We start from the raw sequence: 24,370 nt of genomic DNA on the forward strand, positions 1-24,370 counted from the left end.
GCGCTCCTAATTTTTCCAACAATCAAAAGAAGACAATGCACTTCCCACTGGATAGGTGGTTTAAATGCTAATATCACTGTCATTAACTTCACTTTACCAAAGATAAACTGTATAAAAGACTGCTACAGGTGTTACTGTAGAATGTGTGGATTTGCTCTCCTTCCTCTCCTAACCATTTCCTTCTCCAGCTTGCATTCTGAATGCATACTGCCTTGAGGGAGACATCGGGAATATAAAAACATGAGAAATTTTTTTACTGGCAAGCATTCAACAGCAATAATCAAAACCAGTATTTGCAAGGGAGACAAGAATTGCTTTCTTTATTCCTGAAATATTGCTATGGAATAATTAAAGCTAGTGAACAAATAAATAACGAATACAAGTCTTCAATTCGTTTAGACTGCTAGATCTTCCTCTATTGAACCATTAACAGTTTCCAAGTAAGGGAAATTCCACCAGGGAAAAAATAAGGTTCAATTTAAATAAAAAATACTATGGAAGCATATCATTCAGTACCAAGATTAAACAGAAAACAAAACAAAAATTAAAAGTAAATTAAAGCAAGCTTATAACTGTTAAATAATCCACAAGTTTGAAGTGTTGTTGTTGATCAGTATTACAAGGACATTAGAAAAGTTTCAGTGCAAAATCCTCTTTATTTATTTCACAGGACGAAAAGAGCATTTTCTCAATTCAGACAAACTGAATAACATTTTCTAATAATGTCTAGTTTAGCCAATTCCTTTATGTGTATCTCCTTAAAGATATTTTGTTGAAGAAGAATGGCAATTTTCAAGCCATCTATCCTTTTGTTTTCAATTGCTGCTGTCAGATTTGTATTTATTTAATCGTTTGTATAAAGACCTAGTTGTTTGTCCTATGTAGGAAGGAAAAGGGCCTCGTGGTCAGGTGAAATTACACTTTGGTAGTGTTCCATTCGCAATATACCCCTTCGCCTGAGGAAAAGCCTAAAGCGGAAATATCATTCAGGCAAAGGAACTTAATCTGCAGAATCAAAGAAAAAACCTGAAATCTCCAAAGTACCAACCAAAACAAGTGTCAGGCTCTTTATCAAACAGTGTACAAGTCCATCTTTGCTCTACAATGATGGAAATGATTAAATTGCCCTTGAAAAACATTCAAATGTGATATATATTAATTACAGTCAATTACCAGCAACAGAAAATGTACAAGCATCAGAATAGCGTAGAAACGTATACAATTAGATATTAAGAAACACAGTGAAGAACAAGGTTAAAACACAGTATTGAATATGGTAGTTAAAACGGTATAAAACATTTATATGCTAAAATGGCAAAGGTAAATGCTCAAGTAAATATTAAAACCTTCTAAAACTGTGGCAACATCTTGCACCAACAAGCTATCGCTGCTGCACAAAAGCTAGCAACTTTGGCAGTAATTTCGGCGTTTTGGTCTGCCAAAAGATAATCAACATAAAACCTTACAGATCTCCCTGGTAAACTTTCTAAAACTGGATTTATAAAGTGTTTACGAAGGTCTCGGTAAAAAGAGCAGTACAACAAGACATGCTCCACAGTTTCCACTGCCTCGGCCTCACAGGGACATAGGCATTCATTGTATGGTACTTTGTTATATCTTCCCTCAAGTACAGCTGAAGGGAGTACATTGAATTTAGCAAAAGAGAAGGCCTTCCTATGTTTTGGGATAATAAGGTTATCTAAGTACTCTGCAGGAAGAAGCAACCTCCCACTGTCCCTAAAGACTGGAAGCACAGAAGCTGCGCCTAGATAGCCCTGCAGCTCAGTGTCCCAGATACGCTGTCGTATGTTTTCTTTGGCTTTTGTGTAGCCCATGGTTACAATGGTGTTTGCTGAGAATCCCAGTTTTAGGATTTTCTCATCAACTAGTCTTTTCCATCTTGAATGAAATCGATCAGTAAGGGTCAATGGGGCCAAACCTTTAGGGAAAAACATCAGCTTTAACCAAAAGTTTAGTTTATATATCCAGATCCGAGACTCGACAGAGATCTGATCCATCTCTAGTAGCAAGATTACATTAGGCACACAGCTTGGAAGACTAAAGATGCTTCTCAAGAATTTTGTCTGAATGGCTTCTAAAGCCTTGACACTTTTGAATGCACACAATTGTGCTCCATATAACATTTGTGGCATGATCTTAGCATTAAAAACTTGACCTGCTGAAGGTACATGCTGGTCGCCTTTACCATAAAAAAATGACATAAGTGAGTTGTAACTTCGCTGGACATTTGCTATAGTATGGGACACTTGGGCTTTCCAGGAACCGGTGGACTGGAAAATAACTCCTAGATATTTATACAGCTTGACTTGTTCTATTGGGTGACCATTTATTTGCCAGCGGTGTGAACATCTTTTCTGAGTAAAGACTAGCACTTTTAATTTGTCATAATTAATTGCTAGCTGTTCACATTTAACGTTTTTAGAAGCCGCCTCAGCCCAAAACATGTTAATGATAAAAGTACTGCATCATCTGCATAAAGTAAAACTGATTTTGCTCTCCCATCCAATTTAGGGGGGTGAGGGTTTATTTCTGAGAGTGAGTTCACCAGAGAGTTAATATAAATATTAAACAAAGTGGGAGCAAGAACACAACCTTGCTTTACTCCCGTAAATGAGGGTATTGGTCTAGTCATATGGTCTTTGCGGTTACATCTCACTCGCAAATGTGTTTTTTCATAGAGGCTGCGAATGAGAGCCAGCAGGTGCCTGTCTATATTGGTGGTCTCAAGTTTGCTCCAAAGTCTGTTTCTTGAGATTGAGTCAAATGCAGACTTAAAATCTATAAAGGCTGAGTAAAGTGCTCCCCGGGAGGGAGAGGAATATTTTTCTACTAAATGTTGCAATATTAGGCCCTGATCAACAGTTGAGCTAAATCTTAAAAACAGTTTTAAGCCCACTTTTGAAATCTTGTATTTTTCTTCACCATATGTTGATAATTCCCCTCTCTTCATTCTTCCAGGTTAGTATAAAGTTCAAGGGAAACCCATTCACCCTTCGCTGATGCCTAGATGATTAGCTACATGGAAGGGGGAAAAGAGCTGCTCTTGCTCTAATGCTAACAGCAATAGGATAATAATCTTGATTGGGATCATTGTGTAGGATGTACTTAAGAGTCTTTAATTTCTTCCCCATCCCAATGATGTAACCCAGTCTGCCACTTTTCACATTCTTAGTATACAGAACAATCAGTTCTCATTGGGATTACTATGGAGTGGGAAAGAGGCTCTAGATGCCTTCCCCACAAGTATCTGATAATACTGTGATTGTCGGGAAACAGCTATTACAGTTGGGATTGTTAGAGATGGGACATGTTATATTTCCTCCCCCAAATGATGTGGACATTAATGAGGTCACTGGGGGCTATAGGAATAGAGCTTTTCTTGCCCGATCCCTATATCTCAGTGGGCAGAAAGAAATTTTAACCTCCCTATCCTTGCAGGCATTGATATGAGAACAAGGAGAAAGACAAATTCTGTGTATGCGTATCCCTAATAGGTTTAACATCAAATTATTATTTCTGACATAAAGTAAACAAATCCATCATTAGAAAATGGACCAGTTTACCAGAGGGCACAATCTAATTAGCAAAGACATGTCCATAGTACAGTAAACACTAAGTCTAGCTGTCCCTATACAATGCACTTTGTCAGGAAGTATTTTTATAAGAAATCCTTAACAGCCATATCATTTTATACTGAAATCAGTTGAAATGACATCTTTAAGCAGTTCATTGTTTGATTCAAATTAAGAGACCAATGATTCAAATTAACAGACTGATCTGAAATTAGGCAGTGGCTCCAATCTCAATTTCTATCAGGGAACAAGAATAATACATTATTTTCCTTCAGTTTGTAACAAAATAGACTATTATGCCGGGGTACAGTTCATAATGAGGTGTTTCAAATAATAAAGTTGTTGGTCACTGCACTGGAAAACCCCCAGAAGACCAGAATGTTCCAAGGAAAGCTCCAAAAATAGTTGTTTCCCACTAATACACTTTTCTAAATTATTCTACTGAATAACAGCTATATATTTTCTGCAAGTTTTTTTCTCCCTTTCTTTAATGTACTATAGTGCATTTCAGACTCTGGGGTAGTCTGTATATAAAGGCAAAGGAACTAACACTATATCATATGTGATGATAGAAAAGCAGGAAAAGCACAGACAGAAAAGACAAAGTAAATGCCAACTGATCTGTTGGGGTTTTTAAAAGTTATTTTCAAAGTGTTGAAGATTAGTTTAGGTTCTCTTCCTTAAACCAATACTCCCTGTGGGCATTTTGCTAACTTTCTCAAGGTTACATGTCAATATGCTTTTCTTCTTAATACTAGGTTCATAAAATCAAATAAATGTGCAATGTACAGTATGTCATACCACTCCACAAGATTAGGAAATATTTGCGCACTGCTGGAATCCAGAGATTTCTAGAAGGTTAAAATTTAGACAGAATTCTACCCATTTGCATCACTGATTGCTATTTAAAATGCTTGAATCAATCAAGTAAATTTCAATAGATTACGAAAAATCTTCTAAAACCCTGCATAATTTGTGACCTTCCATAAAAACCAACAGTGGCATCTGATAGTCTCCCATGGCTTGATGAGCCTAAATTATTTTGCTACATTCTGAAAAGAACAGAAATTGGACCTTTGGTAAGCTTCAAAACAGGTTTAGTCATGTCACTAAACCACCGACTAATAGTACTGCGATCTTGCTTGGGCTAAGTTTCACTTTATTAGTCCTCATCTATATTACTGTATCCAAATTCAGAACAGAAACTGTTTCTCCAGAACTGCATAAAAAGAAGAGATGGAACTTCACCTACCTACCTACTACTACTAAAGCCGATCACTCTGAGTATAGCTGTCTTCCAAATATAGAGTTTTGGCTGTGGGTTTCTAAATGATTGTGGAGACCTATTCTGGATCCATGTGGTCTATCACAATGAGGACACAGATTTCCAGAAATCACATACTGAACAGATGGAAAGCAATTTAACCTCCACAGGCTGAAAGCCAAAAGTAAGATCGCAGCAACTTCTGGGTTTTTGGGGGTTTTTTTGTTCATGTCAGGAGCGACTTGAGAAACTGCAAGTCGCTTCTGGTGTGAGAGAATTGGCCATCTGCAATGACATTGCCCAGGGGACACCCGGATGTTTGATGTTTTACCATCCTTGTGGGAGGCTTCTCTCGTGTCCCCTCATGGAGCTGGAGCTGACAGATGGAGCTCATCCACGCTCTCCCCGGGTTGGATTCGAAGTGGCAATCTTCAAGTCAGCAACCCAACCTTCAAGCTAGCAGTCTGCCGACACAAGGGTTTAACCCATTGCGCCATCAGGGGCTCCAGCAACTTCTGTTATAAAACTCTAATATGCTGATGATAGTGTAGTCTGTGCTTATTCAGAAGAACCTCTTTAAACACCTCTGCAGAAACATATGAAAAGCTTTGCCTCTCAGTTAACTACTTACCTATGACACCGTCGTTCACATATCTGAATAACACTTGCAAGGAAAATGCACCTATTTAAAACTCTAAAGGGCCATAACCTGTGAATGCTTTGTTTGCTTGGGAAATAAAATGATATAATGGTTACGCTAATTACTGGTATACGGAGCCCCCAGGGGCACAGCAGATTAAACCGCTGAGCTGCTGAACTTGCTGACCAAAAGGTTGGTGGCTCAAATCTGGGGAGCAGGGTGAGCTCCCGCTGTTAGCCCCTGCTTTTGCCAACATAGCAGTTAGAAAACATCTAAATATGAGTACATCAACAGGTACTCCTCCAGCGGGAAGGTAATGGTGCTCAATGCAGTCATGCTGGCCTCATGACCTTGGAGATGTCAACGGACAACAGCAGTTCTCCAGCTTAGAAAACAGAAATGAGCACCAACCCCCAGAATCGGAAACGACTAGACTTAATGTCAGGGGGAAACCTTTGCCTTTATCTAATTACTAATGTTGTCCCCTTTCTTGGGAATCAAAAGAATATTTTCAGTCTTTGCAACATTATTTTTTACCCATGTTTGTTGGCAGGTTTTTGTTAGAATTTTAGTGGATTCTTTCTTTTTCGTTTGAAGCAGCTCTGTGGATATGCCTTCACAGACTTTGAATTATTCCAGTTATTCCACATTACATATTCCTTGTTATTATAACTATTCACTAGGCTTGTCCGATCGATGGAAAAAATGTTTCAATTCTCATTTCTAAAGTAGGGGGTGCCGGTGCTTCGATATAGAAATTATTTCCGAATTTTTCACCCAAAATTTTCGGATATTTCCAAAAATTCGTAATGTTTCTAAATGTTTCTGAAATGGCGGACGCACATGCGCAATCGCAAAAAAAAAGGAAACCGGGGGGGGGACTTTTACAGGGCTCTCCCACCCTCATTTCTTGAGCTATCCTCATCAAATTTGGTACAGTGGGAGAACACATTCCACACTCTCTGCTCAACAAATTGCAGAACGTTTCCTGTGTCTTATGATTTTTGGCGAATTTTCATAACTTTTTATAATACACTATTTTTCAATATTTGAAGAAACCTGTTCCTGGTTTTAAAGTCTTATTTCCTGTTCAATTGGGTTCTTATCACTGTAAAAGTCCCTCTTCTACTTGTGTAGACTTTGGATTACAAACGCAGCACACGCCAAGCAATGCCTTGGCAGGAGTGCCACTGTCCTTTGGAAACTATAAATTGCCTTTGAACCTTTTGATCAATGGTGCTGACCTTGTGATTGCAAAAATGAAACTCTGGCTGAGGACTTTGGATTAGAAATGCAACACACGCCAAGCAATGCCTTGACAGGATTGGCAACGTCCTTTGGAAACTATTAATTGCTGTGGACCCTCTATTGAATCAAATCAATGTCTGACTTTGTGATTGCACAAATAAAACTCAGCCCAAGGCTTGGGAATAGAAATGGAGGGTGAGGGAAGCAATGCCTTGGCGGGTGCCCCAAGTCCTTTGGAAACTATTTCTTCCAACGTACCCTTTAGGTTTGAAAACAATGTGTGTCTTTGTGATTGCTGCAATAACACTCAGCTCGGGGGCTTGGGATTACAAACGGAGCGGGAGGGAAGCAATGCACTTGCAGGAACGCAGACGTCCTTTGGAAACTATTATTTTCAAGTCCCCCCCCCCTTTCAGGATTGCAAAGAAGGGCTGATGTGGTGATTGCTAAATTCCAAAAAAGAAAACAGAAAGGCAAAGGGACTCCCTCTGGAGTAGAAAAGTAAAGCACCCCAAGCTCTGCACTTGCAGGAACGCAGACGTCCTTTGGAAAATAAAAATTCCCTAAAGCCACAGCAAGGACTCTGCCACAAGCCCCAAGCCAATTTCCCAAAAAAAAACCCAACACAATATCAAACCAGGAACAACAGACAGATACTCTACCCCCTATAGCCAGAACAGTCACTTAGCCCTCTCTCCCCCAAGCAAGCAAGCAGCTTCCCAGCGCGCGCGAACCACCCTTTCTGCTCTGTATCCTAGCCCAGAATGGCTTGGCTCAGTTGGGGAGGGGATTTTTATAGAGATCCTCCACGTGGACGCGGAGGACGCTAGCCCCCACCTTTTTCAGCCATCGTGGAAGTCTCTGATTGGCCAGGGAGCGGTAGCCATGTTAGGCTGCGCTAGGCTCCCATTCATGTTAGGTTGCAGAAACAAACAAAAAATTAATTTTTTTAAAAATACTAAAAAAAAATTTTGGAAGGAAAAAATTTAACGAAAATTTTAAGAAACAATTAGAGAATGGGCCAACGATGGTTCGAATTACATTGCCAGTTGCGCCCAGGGAAAACGTTTCAATACTCGTTTCAAAAAGCGAGAACAATCCGAAATAATTACGAAAGGAGAATTATAACGAAAATTTGGACAACCCTACTATTCACTTAAGAAAGGAGACAAATGTATGTATTTTTCCCTTATAAACATATTTCCCTTCTTCTTTAAAGGATTTTTTCTGTGTATCAGGGACAGGGAGATGGCATTGGCTACATATTTAAGAAAGTAAACTGCAGAAAATAAAGTATGGTGGCAATTATTATGATCACTGAAATAGTATTTAATCTCAATTTTCATCTGACATCAACATGATTAATCCTTTATAACTACCTGTATTTTAAAATCATAAAAATTATTTCAATTCTAAGAACAAGGAGAAAGATTCCATACATCAACAAATCAATGTGCTGATCAAAAGTGTACTTAAAGAAGAAGAGTTGCACATGAAAGACTGCCAGCTAAATTCCACAGTCCAAAAAATGAGTCTAAAACTTCCAATGGGATTTTAAACTACTTAATGATGCATGGCTTTTCATCTTTGAATTATTCATCTCTTAAAATGTTGTTGTATTTTTAATGCTTGCGGTCCTTCACCATGTAGTATTTGACAGTTGCAATTTGAACTTGGCAATGAGAGTTTTCTTATGAAGCAAATAGATATCTTTTCACCATATAGAGTTCTTAATCAGTGTGCTACTGCTTCCAGACTTTACACAGGGAAACATATATATGCAAGAGATGTAACACAGAGAAGATTAAACATGAGACTATTTTAACTGTAATAGCTCATATACGATAGAGCAGGGGTCCCCAAACTAAGGCCCGGGGGCCGGATGCGGCCCTCCAAGGTCATTTACCTGGCCCCCGCCCTCAGTTTTATAATATAATATTTTTATATCATTTTAAATAATATAATATATTGTATATACATATAATATTGATAATAATATTATAATTTTATACAATATAATACTAATAATACCATATAATAATATTAATTATATGATATATATTACATATAATATTACAGTATAGTGGTATAATTCAATATAGTAATATAATATAAAAGAGTGATGGCATTAGGGCAGCGGACAAAACAACAAAACTACAGGCCCCCCAACCTCGAAATTTGACAACACAACTCATCATCCACGGCTCTAGGTTGATACAACAAAAAGAAAAGAAAAATAAAGTCCTAATTAGAGGGAGAGGAATAACTGTTTTTATCCAATTGCTGCCAGTTACAAGGCTAAGTTCCGCCCACTTGGTCTCCTAGCAACCTACTCTGCCCAGGGGACAGGCACAAGAGTTTGGAGAGACTCCTGAGGGCCATCCAGCCCAACCCTTTCTACTATGCAGCAGGACACAATCCAAGCATTCACAACACATGGACAATGTATAAATACTATACAATACTACACAGGGACATAGACCCCCTCTACCCCCACCAATTTCCCAGTACACAAACAACCAAATGCATACTAAACATAAAGACAACCATACAACAGACATTCAGTACCACCACTACCTCAACAATTTCTCACCAACAATACCAGACAATGCCACAGCAACGTGTGGCCAGGTACAGCTAGTAGTAATATATAATGCTAATATTGTGCTATGCTAATAATATAATATATTGTATGTACATATACCTGCTCTGAGTCCCCTTCGGGGTGAGAAGGGCAGGATATAAATGTAATAAATAAATGTAGTAAATGAATAAATAAATAATTTTAGACTTAGGCTCGCCCAAAGTCTGAAATGACTTGAAGGCACAAAATAACAACAATCCTAATTAACTTGACTATCTCATTGGCCAGAAGCAGGCCCACATTTCCCATTGAAATCCTGATAGGTTTATGTTGGTTACAATTGTTTTCATTGTTGTTGTTGTTTTACACTACAAATATGACATGTGCAGTGTGCATAGGAATTTGTTCGTTTATTTCCCTCCAAATGATAATTCGGCCCCTCCACAGTCTGAAGGATTGTGAACTGGCCCTCTGCTTTAAAAGTTTGAGGACCCCTGCGATAGAGGCTGGAACTTGTACCAAATACTTGGCACTTGCACAGGTGATGGCTAGTTCTGGTGCTTGAAGTAAATGCTCCCCAGAAAACTTGTAGAAGACAGATTATTTGTAAAGAGCTGATCCTATAAATAACTTGGACCCGAATTATGTTCAATCATTGTATTTAAATGATAGAAAACCTTTGCTTTTCCCACTTTTCTGCCTCTTCTGATAGCTCCTTGCTGGCTCTGCCAATCTGCCTAATTCCATTGTCCTCACAAACCCTGTGTCCCTTATTCACCTCACTGAGTTAGCTCAGTGTGAAAATGTTTCCCTTCTTCCCCCCCCCCCCCCAAATGAGTTGCTGAAGAAAAGCAGCAAAAAATTTTAGTATCCCTAATTATTTTAAAAATTGTGTCCAGACAAAACTCTTAGTTCTCAAAAAGATGGCATTTCCAGAAAAAGGAGATATGATAACCCTAAAATACCACATCATCTTGTAGCAATTAATTTATGATACCAATTTCTTCTACAGCAGCACTTGACGGCACCTTCTTTGAGGCAGCACCTGAATAAAGACCTCCCCAACCAAAGTAAATCACCTTCTTCATGTTGTTGTTGGTAATTTATATAACTCTGTCAATATACATGGCATTTCACAGAACAAAACAATAAAACAGACAGCGATGTGCCAAAACCATACAATATAATTTAAGAAATAAAGGGAGAGGAGGAAAAAGTAATGCTTGGTCTTGCCAGGATTTTCCATTTTACAAGAATTTGACTTTACTGCTATTTAAATTATGTGCTGTTTAAAACATTCTTGATGTTTATAATGATGCTTTTAGTTTATTATTCATGTGAACCTTTTTTTATGACTAGACCCAGTCAGTTTCAGTCATGAATTTTAAACTCATGTTCACTATATTTAATCTTTGTTCTGTGTATTTTAATATATGTATCTGTAGAAATACATTTTATTATGTGTATTTTATATAATGTTTATGATGATTATGTGTTTTAGCTATGTTGTAACTTGTTTCAAGCAACAAGGAGAGATGGATAAATTATTATTATTATTATTATTATTATTATTATTATTATTATTATTATTATTAGAAACACAACAAGATAAGTCCACAGCAGACACTCTGCTGGCTGTTGAATTGGATCACACGTCGGACACTTCCCAAGTGTCTAGGACTGTGTGATGTATCGGCGAATAATATGAGCAGATCCCAGTAAGGTGACCTTCTGCAGCTGGCAGATGGGCTGGCTGATTGTGTTCAGCGCTGGCTGATTGTGTTTAAGTGCAGGCCAAGGCCTTTAGGCACTGCACTCAGTGTGCCGATCACCACTGGGACCACCTTGACTGGCTTGTGCCAGAATTATTATTATTATATCATTATTATGAATTTATTTTTTATATTTTGTTAGCTATTTTGCGTATTTTCTCTAAACCTTTAAAGAGTTCCTTATCACTACCTTACTATTTCTACATATGCTCTTCGGGGGCAGAACCATATGCTCTAACATAATGAAGTGCTTGGTTCTCACTGCATGTTGACAGTATTAAAACCCACTATGACCTCTAGTATTGCTGCACTAATACCTACATATCAAAATCTGGAATGAGGGTTGCAATTACTTTAACAAGCAATAAGACACCTCCCAAGAGTTTTACAAAATATATTCCAATGTTTCTGCCCCAAACATTTTCCAATCATTGCTTGGGGGTACTAGAAGTCTTCATTGTGTGTTGAAAGATATATGCCAAGTTCAATACCTGTAATTATAACATTAGACTTCAAGTCTTTGGCAACAGCTGCTGTAGGAATGTAATTTGGACAGGAATTGCATCATCTTTCTCTGTCTGAATTTTAATATTTGACCATTAAATATAAAACATTTTATAAACCCTGAAAGCAAACACCATGAACTGAAGACCGAGTTTGCCAAACTCTTGTAGAATGAACTTCCATTTCATTACATTTTGCAAAGAAAGGGAGTTTTCATTGATATTGCCCCCGCAAAAAATGAAGCTTAACTTCTAATACCTTACTGAAACTTTGAGAATTTCCTAAAAAGAATGGAAAATATGTACCTGAAAAAGCACAGGTTCTAGTTTGATCTGGAAAATCCTCAAAATTAATTAATCCTAGTTATAGAAAAAAGTGAGTGTTACCATACACTTTATTAAAACACAAAATGGAGGCAGGTAGCTATAAAAAGACTAGTATTTTTGTCTCTTCCGTGCTATGGATTATCTAAGCATTGTATTGATTTCTGCGTGGTTTTACTTTCCATAATATGGACTATAAAATTGATTAAATAAATAGTGTGTGAAACTCAGCTCTAAACCCACATTATAGAAGAAATTAATACTAACCTACCTAACAAAGCTATTACAAAAGAGAAGATTATGAAGCATCCTGGAAATTAACCATGCTATACAATTATTAAGTTCTTATGAAATCATTGAAAATTGCAACACACTAAAAGACCTATAATTACAAAAGCCAATAATTCCAAAATTACCTACATTACAAGAATGCATAAGAAAAGTTCAAGTCATGTGAAGCTGGAGGATTTAATGACTGAAAAATCAAAGTAAATCTATTCCCATATAAGATTTCATTGCACACACCAAAAAAAATCAATATGAGTTTGTGAATAAATTATTGCTTTCCTGAATAGGATCTTGAGCTATTTCAGTGAAAATCTCACTTGTCATGGAACCAAGTCCCAGGGCTGAATTTCCAAGCCCTGGACTTGGAGTCATAACATAAATAACCCTGAAAGCACCTGGCGGGAGAAGATATAATGAGCCTGGGAACTCAGGGTTGAAAGTATAAACAATCATAATTGGTATAGTGTGTGAGAATAGTAGAAATGTGAGACAAAGGGGTGGGGTTTGATGATGATATTTGCGTGTGGTGTTACGTTGCATCAGAGGTGATAAAAATGAGTGTATGTAAACATTAGGTCATTCTCGACTTTTCCAAAGTCATGTATTCTTCAATAAAGATTGGATTTGAGAGCAGCTATCTCTGATCTGCGTTCAGACTGGTCCTTTGAAGTAAGCACGACATTTAAGTCGAGAATCCCGTTCTCACCCTCCTGCGAATTCGCAGTGAAGTGATAATGAGTGGAGAAGGAGATCAAAGCCCAAATGGAGCAGAGAGGCCTTTGCCAGGGGCCCGGCCGTTGGGGGAAGAGACGCTGCAAGCCATAGCTTCCTCTACGGGGTACCCCAGGCCAAACGGCGTGACCCAGAGGATTCCCAGAGGAGAAAGAGGCGTTTCGGCGGCGGCAGAAACCAGTTGGGGATCTGGAGGAAGCATGCCGGAGACCGTGGCCCTGCGGTTATCCATCCTGGAAACGAATTTATCCAGGCTGTCGGAAACCGTGGGGAGGTTGGTGCCACTATTGGAAGAGAATCTCCAGAAGGAGCCCACCCGATATGGCGCCGAGACAGAGCCACGTAAGGAGGAAGATTGGAGCCAGAGGGGCCAGCGCGCCTCAACGCAGAGCCCCGTGGCAGCGAGGAGCGAGGGGGATGAAGAATACTGGCAGGAACTGGAGTTCCGAGATAGAATGGCGCGTGAAGTGGAGCGCCAGCAAGCTCTGGGAACTCTGAGGCCGCCAACTCCAACAGAACTTCCAACCCCCCGAATGGGCGTCGGGGTGGAAAGACCACTGAGGCCAGGGATCGGGTCCAGTGGATTAGCAGACGAAGGCGGAGAGGAGCCGGAGATCCAGGAAGGGGAGGAGGATGTGCCGTACGACGAGGGAAGGCGAGGTGCGGGGGCTACAGCGAGGCCCGCATTCGGATGGGTAGAAGGGCCGACAGCAGCGGCTGAATTTCGGGAGCCACGCAGAACGGCCGCCGGAGTGGGGCGCGGCGTGTTCAAAGGGGCCGTCCAAGGAAACCCGATGCAACCCTTCCCCATGCCTCCCAAACAGCAGCAACGGGCCGCAGAATGGATGCAAAGGAGGGAAGATCTCAAACTGGAATACGGAGGGGAATCATCTGAACTGAACTTTTTCCTCATTAGCATCAGAGGATATATAGAAGACAACGCACACACATTCCCCTCTGAAGCAAGCATGGTTCGGGCCATCGGCAACACGCTAAAGAGAGGAGCGGCCAGCTGGTATGTGCAACTACATGCCAGACGCGACCCGTGCCTGAGGTCAGTGCCCCGCTTCCTCGCCGCACTGGAAAACCGGTTCAGAGACCGGCTAGAGCAATTGAGGGCTAGAGACCAGCTTAAAGGAATAAAGCAGAGGGACAAAACGGTGCCCGAGTACGCAGAGGAATTCCTCCATCTCGCGGAAAAGGTACCAGAGTGGTCTGAAGTGACCAAAGTGGAGATATTCAAAGAGGGACTACGCCCCGAGGTTTTTAGTTGGGCGGCGCATAGAGACGACCCAGAAACACTCCAGGGCTGGATACAACTAGCGGGGCGCGTCGAATCCACCCTGGCCCAGGTGAAGCGTTTCAGGGGCGGCGGCGGCCAGCAAAGACCGGCGGCGAAAGGTCGAGGAGAAACGAGGAAGCAGGAAAGGCCCGGAGGGAGGCCGGGGATCCCCTTCAAAGGAGATGACAACAAACCCAAGCCGGGATGCTTTGTATGTGGGAAGACGGGCCATCGAGCAGCGGAATGTTGGGCCCAGAAGGGGGAGCCGCCAAAACCCTCAAAGCCCAAGCCAGCAGCCGGGAGGCGAGCGGAGGAGGAGGTGCGAGCCCCAGAATCTCCGGAAAGGCTGGTGAGTCGAGACAAACGCATGCTAGTAGTGCCAATCTGCCTATCGGGGCTAGAGAATCGGGCCACCTGCAGGGCATTCGTGGATTGCGGTTGTTCTAGGAACATTATAACTCCGGAACTAGCAGGAGCACTGAAATGCCAGCAGACATTACTTGACTCCCCAATTGCATTTTCGCAGCTAGATGGATCAGTTGCTGCTGGGGAAGTATCTACTAAGGAAATACGAGGGGTCCCATGTAAAATAGGCAAATGGGAAGGAAGAATATCCTTTGTGATAGCCCCTATTGCCACATACCACGTAATACTAGGGATCCCATGGCTCGAACAGGCAAATCCTGAAGTAGATTGGAGAGGAAAGAGCCTAGCATTTAAAGAACAACAGACGCAATGGGAGATAAGCAAAATAGCAGGAGAGGAGGACGAGGGAGATGAAGCAGGTGAAATAGACCCACAGCTATTGCCACCGGAATACAGAGACTTTGTGGATGTTTTCAATCAGAAAGAGGCAAGTAAATTACCTCCCAAGAGGAATATAGAAGTAGAAATTGAAATAACCCCAGGAGCAAACTTACCAAAACCAAAAGTGTATCCCATGTCTGTTCAGGAGAAGGAGGAATTGAGGAAATATATTGATAAGAACCTGGCGCGAGGCTTTATTAAGCCATCCAATTCTCCTCTCGGAGCCCCAGTGTTATTTAGGAGAAAGAAAGACAACTCCCTAAGATTGTGCATTGACTATAGAAATTTAAATGCAATTACTAAGGACAATAAATACCCTATGCCTTTAGTAAAGGATTTAATTACCGTATTGAAGAAAGGGAGCATATTTACTAAACTTGATTTAATTGAAGCATATCATAAATTAAGAATCAAACCTGAAGATACTTGGAAAACTGCATTTTCCTGCGCATTCGGCCATTTTGAATATAAAATTTTGCCATTTGGATTAAAAAATGGCGGCAGTTGCTTTATGCAGCTTATAAATGAAATACTGCACCCATTGTTGTACCGAGGGGTATTCATATTTCTTGATGATATCTTGATCGTGAGCGAAGATAAAGAAAAGCACGTGGAATTGGTCCGGGAAGTTTTGCAGAGACTAAGGGAAGCAAAGCTGTACGCAAAACTGTCCAAATGTGAATTTAATAAAACTCAAATTGACTTTCTGGGGTATCGGATATCTCCAGAAGGGTTAGCTATGGACCCGTCTAAAGTATCAGACGTAAAAGAATGGGGAGTACCTCAAACAAGGAGGCAATTGCAATCGTTTCTGGGGTTTGCAAATTTTTATAGATCCTTCATAAAAGGCTTCGCGCAAATAACCGCACCCCTTACTGAGCTTTTAAAAACAAAAGGGAAAGGGGAGACAGCAAAAGTGAAAGCTCCTGGCGCCAAACTGAGTTGGACGCCAGAATGCCAAAAGGCATTTGAAACCCTAATAGGATGCTTCACAGAAGAACCCATCTTAAAACACCCCGATATCAAGAGCCCTTTCATAATCCATTGCGATGCTTCAGACTGTGCATACGGGGCAGTACTATTGCAAAAGGATCAAAATGGGAACTTAAAACCTTGTGGATATTTGTCCCGGAAGTTCAGTGAAACTGAAAAATGTTGGCCTATATGGGAAAAAGAGGCATTAGCCATATTAAAAGCCTTAGAATGCTGGCGACACTTCCTCGAAGGGAGCGGAATCCCATTTGAAATTTGGTCTGACCATAAGAACCTCCAGTATTTAAAATCTCCTCGGAAATTGTCCCCCAAACAAATTAGATGGGCACAATACTTCAGCAGGTTCGATTTCCAATTAAAGTTTTTCCAAGGGAAGCAGAATGTCTTGGCAGATGCTCTTTCACGCATGCCTCAACACGAAGGCATGACCACAGCAAAAGAGGGAACAATATTCTCTGATAAACAATGGGGCTTAGCTGTCAGGACAAGAGCGCAAACCCAAAAAGAGAACACTGCTATTATTGAACTCGACGGGGAAAATAGTTGGGGAAAAGAACTGAAACAGTCTTATGAAGGAGATCAGTGGATCGCATCCAACGCAGAAAAGGGGGAGCAGAAGGGGGGATTTTGGTTTGTGAACAAGAAACTGTATATTCCAGCAATATTAAGGATTAAGATTTTGCATCGTTTTCACAATAACCAGAGCGCTGGTCATACAGGAATTACAAAAACAACGAAGGCAATAGCAAAACATTGTTGGTGGCCAGGAATGAGGAAGGACATAAAGAATCATGTTGTTCAATGTGATGATTGTGCCAGAAATAAATCGAGAGGAGGGAAGCCAATGGGATTATTACAAACAGTAGCGGAACCTACCAGACCTTGGGAATGTGTAGCTATGGACTTTGTGGGGGAACTGCCGGTTAGCAAAGGACATCGTTATATTTGGACAGTATTAGACCTGTTTTCTAAACAGGCCCACTTTATAGCACTGACGAAATTACCATCGGCAGAGAAACTAGCTGAATTATACATAAACCATATTTACAAACTTCATGGATGTCCCAGTAGAGTGGTCAGTGACAGAGGGGTTCAATTCACAGCAAAATTTTGGGAAAAATTCTTGGAAATGCTAGGAGCAGAAAGGAGTCTAAGTTCTGCTTTTCACCCCATGACAAACGGGGCAGTAGAACGTACTCAACAGACGCTTGGGCAATTCCTTCGAATGTACTCTAACATGAGACAAAATGACTGGTCTAGGTGGCTGGCTTTTGCGGAACTGGCTTTTAATTCAACTATACATTCAGCAACAAATAAAACTCCCTTTGAAGTAGTTTACGGGTATGAAATACAACCTCTGCCCCAGTTGCCAAGATGGACAGAGAATGAAGAAACAGGGGCAGGGAAATGGAAAACTCAAATGCTAGAATGCTGGAGTCAAGTGACTGCATCCTTAAAGGAAGCACACAAAAAGTATAAAACGTTCGCAGACAGAAAAAGGGTGGAAGGCGATAAATTGGGGAAAGGAGATCTAGTGTGGTTAAGTACCCAAAACATCAAATTGGGGCTACCTTCGAGAAAATTGGGGCCCAAATATATTGGACCATTCAGAATACAGGGTGTTATTAATGAAGTAACTTTCCAGTTGGCATTGCCAAAAAGTTTAGGGAAAATACACCCAGTATTCCATCGTAGCTTACTGAAAAAGTATATGGGAACTTTGGACAAAATGGACACATAGAATTATTGTTTGATTTATTTCAGGATTGTGATGAAAGAAGAACCGAAGAGGAGGACGAAGAAAAAGAGGGCGCCATGTCATGGAACCAAGTCCCAGGGCTGAATTTCCAAGCCCTGGACTTGGAGTCATAACATAAATAACCCTGAAAGCACCTGGCGGGAGAAGATATAATGAGCCTGGGAACTCAGGGTTGAAAGTATAAACAATCATAATTGGTATAGTGTGTGAGAATAGTAGAAATGTGAGACAAAGGGGTGGGGTTTGATGATGATATTTGCGTGTGGTGTTACGTTGCATCAGAGGTGATAAAAATGAGTGTATGTAAACATTAGGTCATTCTCGACTTTTCCAAAGTCATGTATTCTTCAATAAAGATTGGATTTGAGAGCAGCTATCTCTGATCTGCGTTCAGACTGGTCCTTTGAAGTAAGCACGACACTCACTCATAACTTTCATATGCAAAATTACTGGTTGTAGGCCTGCCCTGAGTCCCCTTTGGGGTGAGAAAAGCAGGGTACAACTGTGGTAAATATATAAATATGTGTAATTGTAGTGCTTCAAGCAGACATCTGTGAACTCACACAAATGGGTTATCCTGCATTTGCGCAGTGCATCATCTGAAACGTTCTAGACTTCTCAGCGGCCTATGATACCACCGACCTTCTGGAATGCCTAGAGGGTCTGGGAATCGGAGTCAGTGTGATGAAGTAGTTCTGGTCATACCTCTCATCCAAGTTCCAGATATTGGTGCTTGGTGATAGCTGCTCCCCCAAAAAAGTAGCTGCTATATGGCATTCCACAAGGTGTCATTCTATTCTCAATGCTCTTTAATATTTATATGAAGCTGCTGAGAGAGATCATCTGTAGGTATGGGATGAAGTGTTATCAGTATGCTGATGACACCCAAATATATTTCCCCGTGCCTTCAAAAACAGCTTATGTTAACTATAGCATGTCCCCTCTGAATGAATGCCTGGAGGAGGTAATGGGCTGGATGAGGAAAAACAAATTGAAACTGAATCCAGACAAAACAGAGGTGCTATGTTTTTTATATATTTTGTATCGCTTGTAATGTTAAAAGAACACTGAGAGGAGTGTGGGTGTTTGGAATAAAAGTTGCCTCATTTTTCTATGCTCATTCACTCTCTAGTGAACTCTGTGCTCTCACTACTCCTCTGTGCTCTCACCACCCCTTTCCATTGTCACCATCAGACCACCGTGTACATTCTGTTTTTAATTTTATAATGTGTATGTCACAATATACATGTGTATACTTTATATGAGGCCCCTAGAACCATAAGAAATGCAAAAAACTCAATCAATATTTCTCAAATTGCTCCCCTTAAAAATCAAATTGCCCCACATTGGGAACCAGGGTCCTAGAGCCAGAGGGACAGATAGAACTGCTGATGTGATTTACAAGCCAAAACATATATGTGTCTACTTGAGTTAGGTCTCTGCTCACCAGGTACCAAAGGACAACCAGTTTTAGATCACATGGTGATTAACCAGAAGTCATTTCCCAATCATATAATTTATATTCCCGCCATACTGACATGTTACACTATAAATAAAAATTAGCGTAGAAACAATAATTTCATACAGGGTCCTAAAAAGACTAAATGACTCCAATCAATCCTCCAATTTCTTAAAACAGAAAGGCCTCCTATTGGGAAGAGGATAAAGGGCTCATGTTACAAGCCTTTACACAGTCCAGAGAAATTATGTTTAGGCTTGGCATATGGGTTCACACTTCATCACTCTTCTGACCACATTTAACAATTAGATATAATAAACTGAAAAACATAATATATAGTCAGTAAACATGTACCCTCCCCCTGCTTAAACCTCAAACTTGGAAAATCTTATTGACTGATTTTTCAAAATTAAAGCATCTATAAAACAAATAGATCTAGAAGCTAGCATTTAATGCATTCATTTTACACAACACAAGAGTAAACAGCCACTAATATGTCACTACAAAAATCTATCGAATTCATTTACTGTACTTTACCCCTCCCCCCAATACACACACACACACTTAAACTCTGCCCACCCACAGGGAGTCACCAGGGTGGTCTAAACCACTTTTTTGTGGATCCTCTATGGCCCTGACCCATACTAATGATTAGCAGAGTTCCTCAGACCCTTTTACTTCCTTCCTTAGCCAGTTGTTTAAGATGCTGCCAAAGACAACAAAGCAGAAAAAACACACTGGTGTGATTTGCAGATTTTTATCACCACATTTAGAGAAAGATTTCTAAGCACATTTTACTGCTCTTGTCAATACTAGTACTTGCCTTCGAAGTTTCATGAACTATAAAGCATTGCTTATGCCCTCAGTATGACAAACAAAAAATAATGAAATTTTGAAGAGTCTATAACAGAACATTTTACCTCCACTGTATACATCCTATTCAAACATATTTTCAGCAGCACCCCTGCAGAGAGAGAGGAGGACCCAGAGACCATCTGGGAGCTTTCCAGAGACTGAACATACCATCTGCCATCTACTCCTTCCCTCTGGGAAAGCATCACAGCAAAGTAAGTTGCCCTTTCCCCAGCCATTAATATTCTGCAGGTTCCCTAGCTAGATAAGGTTGTTATCTGAATTTGGAAATATAATTTAATTTTTTATTTCAGCATTTATATTCCGCCCTTCTCACCCTGAAGGGGACTCAGGGCGGATCACATTGCACACATAAAGGCAAACATTCAATGCCATAACATAGAACAGAGACAGAGACAAGACGCAGGAATAGGCTGGCCTCGAACTCATGACCTCTTGGTCAGAGTGATTTGTTGCAGCTGGCTTGCTATCCAACCTGCGCCACAGCCCGGCCTATAATATATATAATCCCACTAAATAATCCCACTAAATATAAGTGGGATTACTGAGGAGTCAAATTCATAACTGGGGAGAAGGGAGTTGCCACCAAGGGAAATATTCATTGACACTAACCGCCTCCATAAAATTTTGATTGAGTTTTTCCTCAACTCTCCAAACTTTTCTGTCAGGGGTTTATTCTCATTCGGTGTTTTTGCTTGTTGAACCACTTTGACAGTCTTCAGAGGGGTAGCTGGTCTTTTGCGCTGGACATACAAATTTATATGCCTTTCTTGTTGGCAGTTGTAAAAGATTATATTTCTGGTGGTTTTGAAAAGAGGAAGGTCCCACCTGACAGGGATTTGCTAACAGGCACTGCCATGTGGAAATAAACAGGTTTCAATTTTTGTAGGGAGAGGAGATTTGTTTTCCACGGGTACTGGAAATGGCAGAGGGAGGCAAAGGTGCTCAGGACATAGCCTTTCAAGTTATATAGAGTAGGGGGATATACGGGAATAGGAGACAGTTCCACTATCCTGGAGGTAGATTTTGCAATAGGATATTTGTCATCTTCAAACTGTCTTCTATTCAAGATAATCTGGATAAGCATAGAGGAATCCCTGTGTTTAAAATGCTGCCACTAAATACCAGGTGGATGAATGGGAAAACAGCTGTCATTCAGTACGTGAACTTGGAAGAACATGCCAACCTGTACGTAGAGGGTGGGGCATAAAGATCTCCCACATTTTGGAGGAGTATAAAAATGAACCAAGCTATCTAGAAAAAAATACACAGATTTTGAAAAGTACATAAAACAATTTTGTTTTAATAGGTTTTTAAAATCATTTCAGACAAATCATTTTGTAAGGATGCAGTTTTAAATATATATGTAGAATCCTTCTCAAACTCTGACTTGATAACCCCAGTACCATGGCATGCTTATGAGTGGAATGACTTAGTGACTGCTGAGTGGTTTCTCTTACTGCTTCCACATTTTCTGGTATCCTAACAGACTTAATTCTGCCAGGGATTTTCTTTTCACTGTGGATCCAGTCGCCCAAAGATTAGAATTCCATAGCAAACTAGATTTCTGATCTGATACAGATGCCTTTTGACCAAGACTGAAGCGGGTACAGGATGTTCTCACAGAATGGTTGTTCTCATAATACTTTTGAACAACAGAGCCCCCAATATTTACTGGTCCAACTCATGATGGGTACTGAAAATGGCAGAGTCTAACCTACCTACAGTCAACACTGCCACTAAAAACACAGCACTCCAAAGTTCTGAATGAGTTTTCTTTGTGGTTTCAAGCAAAACCAGGGAACAGATGGCATTGCAAACGCGGATGGATGAACATTTATCTTATTGGTGGCAATACTGGTTGGGAATCAGAATACAACAATATGTGGAAGGCTCAGATTCCTGATATGAATTTTGAACATTACCAGCCACATCCTGAAGAACACATTAACTACTCTGGCACAACTGCCTCCTAAAACCATTTTTGGAAACAAACTACAAATTATCAGTGCTGCCCCAACAAAATGTTCGCAGGAGCATAATTCATTGTAATGAACCACAATGTCTAAAAAGTGTTTAACAAGCCAACATGCCTGGTACATTTTGTAGTATTTTACCTATGCTCATAGCTATCTTGCATGTATTCAATCAGTTTTAATCTCATATTTTAATCAGTTTTAACTGTTGCAAATTTCATCCAACTGTATGTTAAATCAGTCAGCTGTTGTTAATCTTATTAATGTTGCGTATTTTTTACACTTACAGAGCAATAAGCGTCTTTGGACAATAATAAAATGTTGTTGTTCTTGTTGTTGTTAACAAACTGATCTTTGCCGGTGGGGGGGGGGGGGGGGAGAGAGATTAGCTAGTTTCCTCACCTTTGAGGTGTTCCAAAAATGTTTGTACATTAAGTTGTAAATGACCCCATTCTCTCTACTCCTATTAGATGTGCCCACATAATGTATTAGGGAAGGAAAGCAATAAAGGTCTGAAATAATATGAGGATTATGAACAGATTCCCTCAAACTGCCCTCCTTACGCATAAAACAGTTTAAAACCATTTCTGGGAACTCACTATAAGAAACTCCAAAAGTTAAGAATTACATGCATCAAGAGAAGTCCTCAAAGGAAAAAAAATGCACGTCTCTGTGTGCCTGTTAGCTGAACTTAGTGGTTATCTTGAAGGAAACACAAAATGATCATCTGGCGTACATTACCTTTTGGATTAGTCCATTTATGTACTTGAAATATAGCAGCCCCTGATCAAGTTTAGACAAACGTTAGCTCAAATGGTTTTATTCTCTAATCTACTTTTTATTGGTTAGAAGAAAAACATAATGGATCATATTTAATGTTACTGCAAAGAAATACATGTCACTCTAAAAACGTTTGGCATCAAAATTATACTAGCATATTTATTCAGTGGTTACTCTGGAATTTTTGAGGGGGCGAAGAAAGTCATTTCTCTTAACTATCACCACTTTTAATAGGAAACTTAAACACTAAACTTAACCAAAGTTTTATTCCTGTATTTTTGAACCAGTTAACTTACCTTGTGGAATCATAGTTTGCTGAGAGTCAACATCTGTATTTAGAGACATATGACCACCTTTGGCCAATCTGTCATAGAGTACAGTTATGTGTTTCTTCAGCCTATTAGTATCTTTGGGGATACACAGCTGATTGGAAAGTGTCAGGGCATGGTCTTTAGAACTCTTGGATAAACATGTTTTCAACAAATGTGAGACAGCAGCATCCACACTTTCTTCCCAACCCTGCAAGAAGAAAGAGGGGTAAAGGTAAATCAAAGATAAATTAGAGGTTAAACATGCTCTTTTACTGCAGAGAAAAACTACACCAACACACTTTCAAAATATAAAGCAGAATATTCATTTCATAATGATTCCAAAATATATCTAAATGATATGTAAAGTCGAAACATCTACATAAAAATAGGAAATGATAATTTTTAAAAGAAAAGAATTAAGCAGTAAATAAAAAATTGTACACAATTCTTTTTAAAGTTATTTACTTTTTTAAGGAATTGGAAGAAGGGGGGAAAAGAAAAAAAAACATGGAAGCACCTTTAAGAGTAAACAACCTTTATTTTTGCATGACATAAATCCACTTCTTTGAACACAGGACTCTGTTCTGCATCTAAAATAAAAGCTCGTGTGAAAACCAAAACTAGTTATTCATCACTTCCACCACTATGGGCATATCTATACTGAAGAATTAATGCAGTGTGACACCATTTAAACTGTTATGCTTCAATGCTATGAAATAATGTGATTTAAAGTTTGGTGAGGCACCAGCATTCTTTTGCAACAGCATTCTTTTGCAAATATGGCAAAAGTCCTTTCAAAATATCAACTCCCATGATTCCATAGCATTGAGTCATCACAGTTAAATTGGTGTCGAACTGCAATTAATTCTACAATGTAGATGTTTCCTATATCAAACTCCTTCTAACAGTATCCCGTAGAGACATTATCCCTCCTCACACATGCATGTTCACACTTCAGTCCATGGCACTCCTTGAAGGACAAGAGACTCTGCAGGAGATGGTTAACAGAAGGAAAAGTTAACAACCTCATACGACTTCCAAACATAAAGTTCTATTTAATACTAGAAATAAATATTTCTAGAATGTATTATTAGGATACATATGTATCCTAATAATGCATTCTACTACACAAAACAGTGCAAAATATTTTAACTCAAGAAATACAAATATCAGCAACATAAT

The 24,370-nt window shown here is 39.8% G+C and overlaps 1 protein-coding gene across 3 annotated transcripts in view; it reads right to left on the minus strand.

Annotated features, from left to right (window-relative positions):
* bbs9 (Bardet-Biedl syndrome 9) overlaps positions 1-24,370 on the minus strand; it is a 284,565-nt gene that overhangs the window by 137,677 nt on the left and 122,518 nt on the right. For all 3 annotated transcript variants that reach the window (XM_008112835.3, XM_062984296.1, XM_008112837.3), the window contains exon 20: positions 23,174-23,396. In XM_008112835.3, the coding sequence (XP_008111042.1) occupies positions 23,174-23,396 (223 nt within the window). The remainder of the gene's footprint in view (positions 1-23,173; positions 23,397-24,370) is intronic.

Source organism: Anolis carolinensis, chromosome 6, assembly GCF_035594765.1.
Source record: "Anolis carolinensis isolate JA03-04 chromosome 6, rAnoCar3.1.pri, whole genome shotgun sequence".
Taxonomy (NCBI): domain Eukaryota; kingdom Metazoa; phylum Chordata; class Lepidosauria; order Squamata; family Dactyloidae; genus Anolis; species Anolis carolinensis.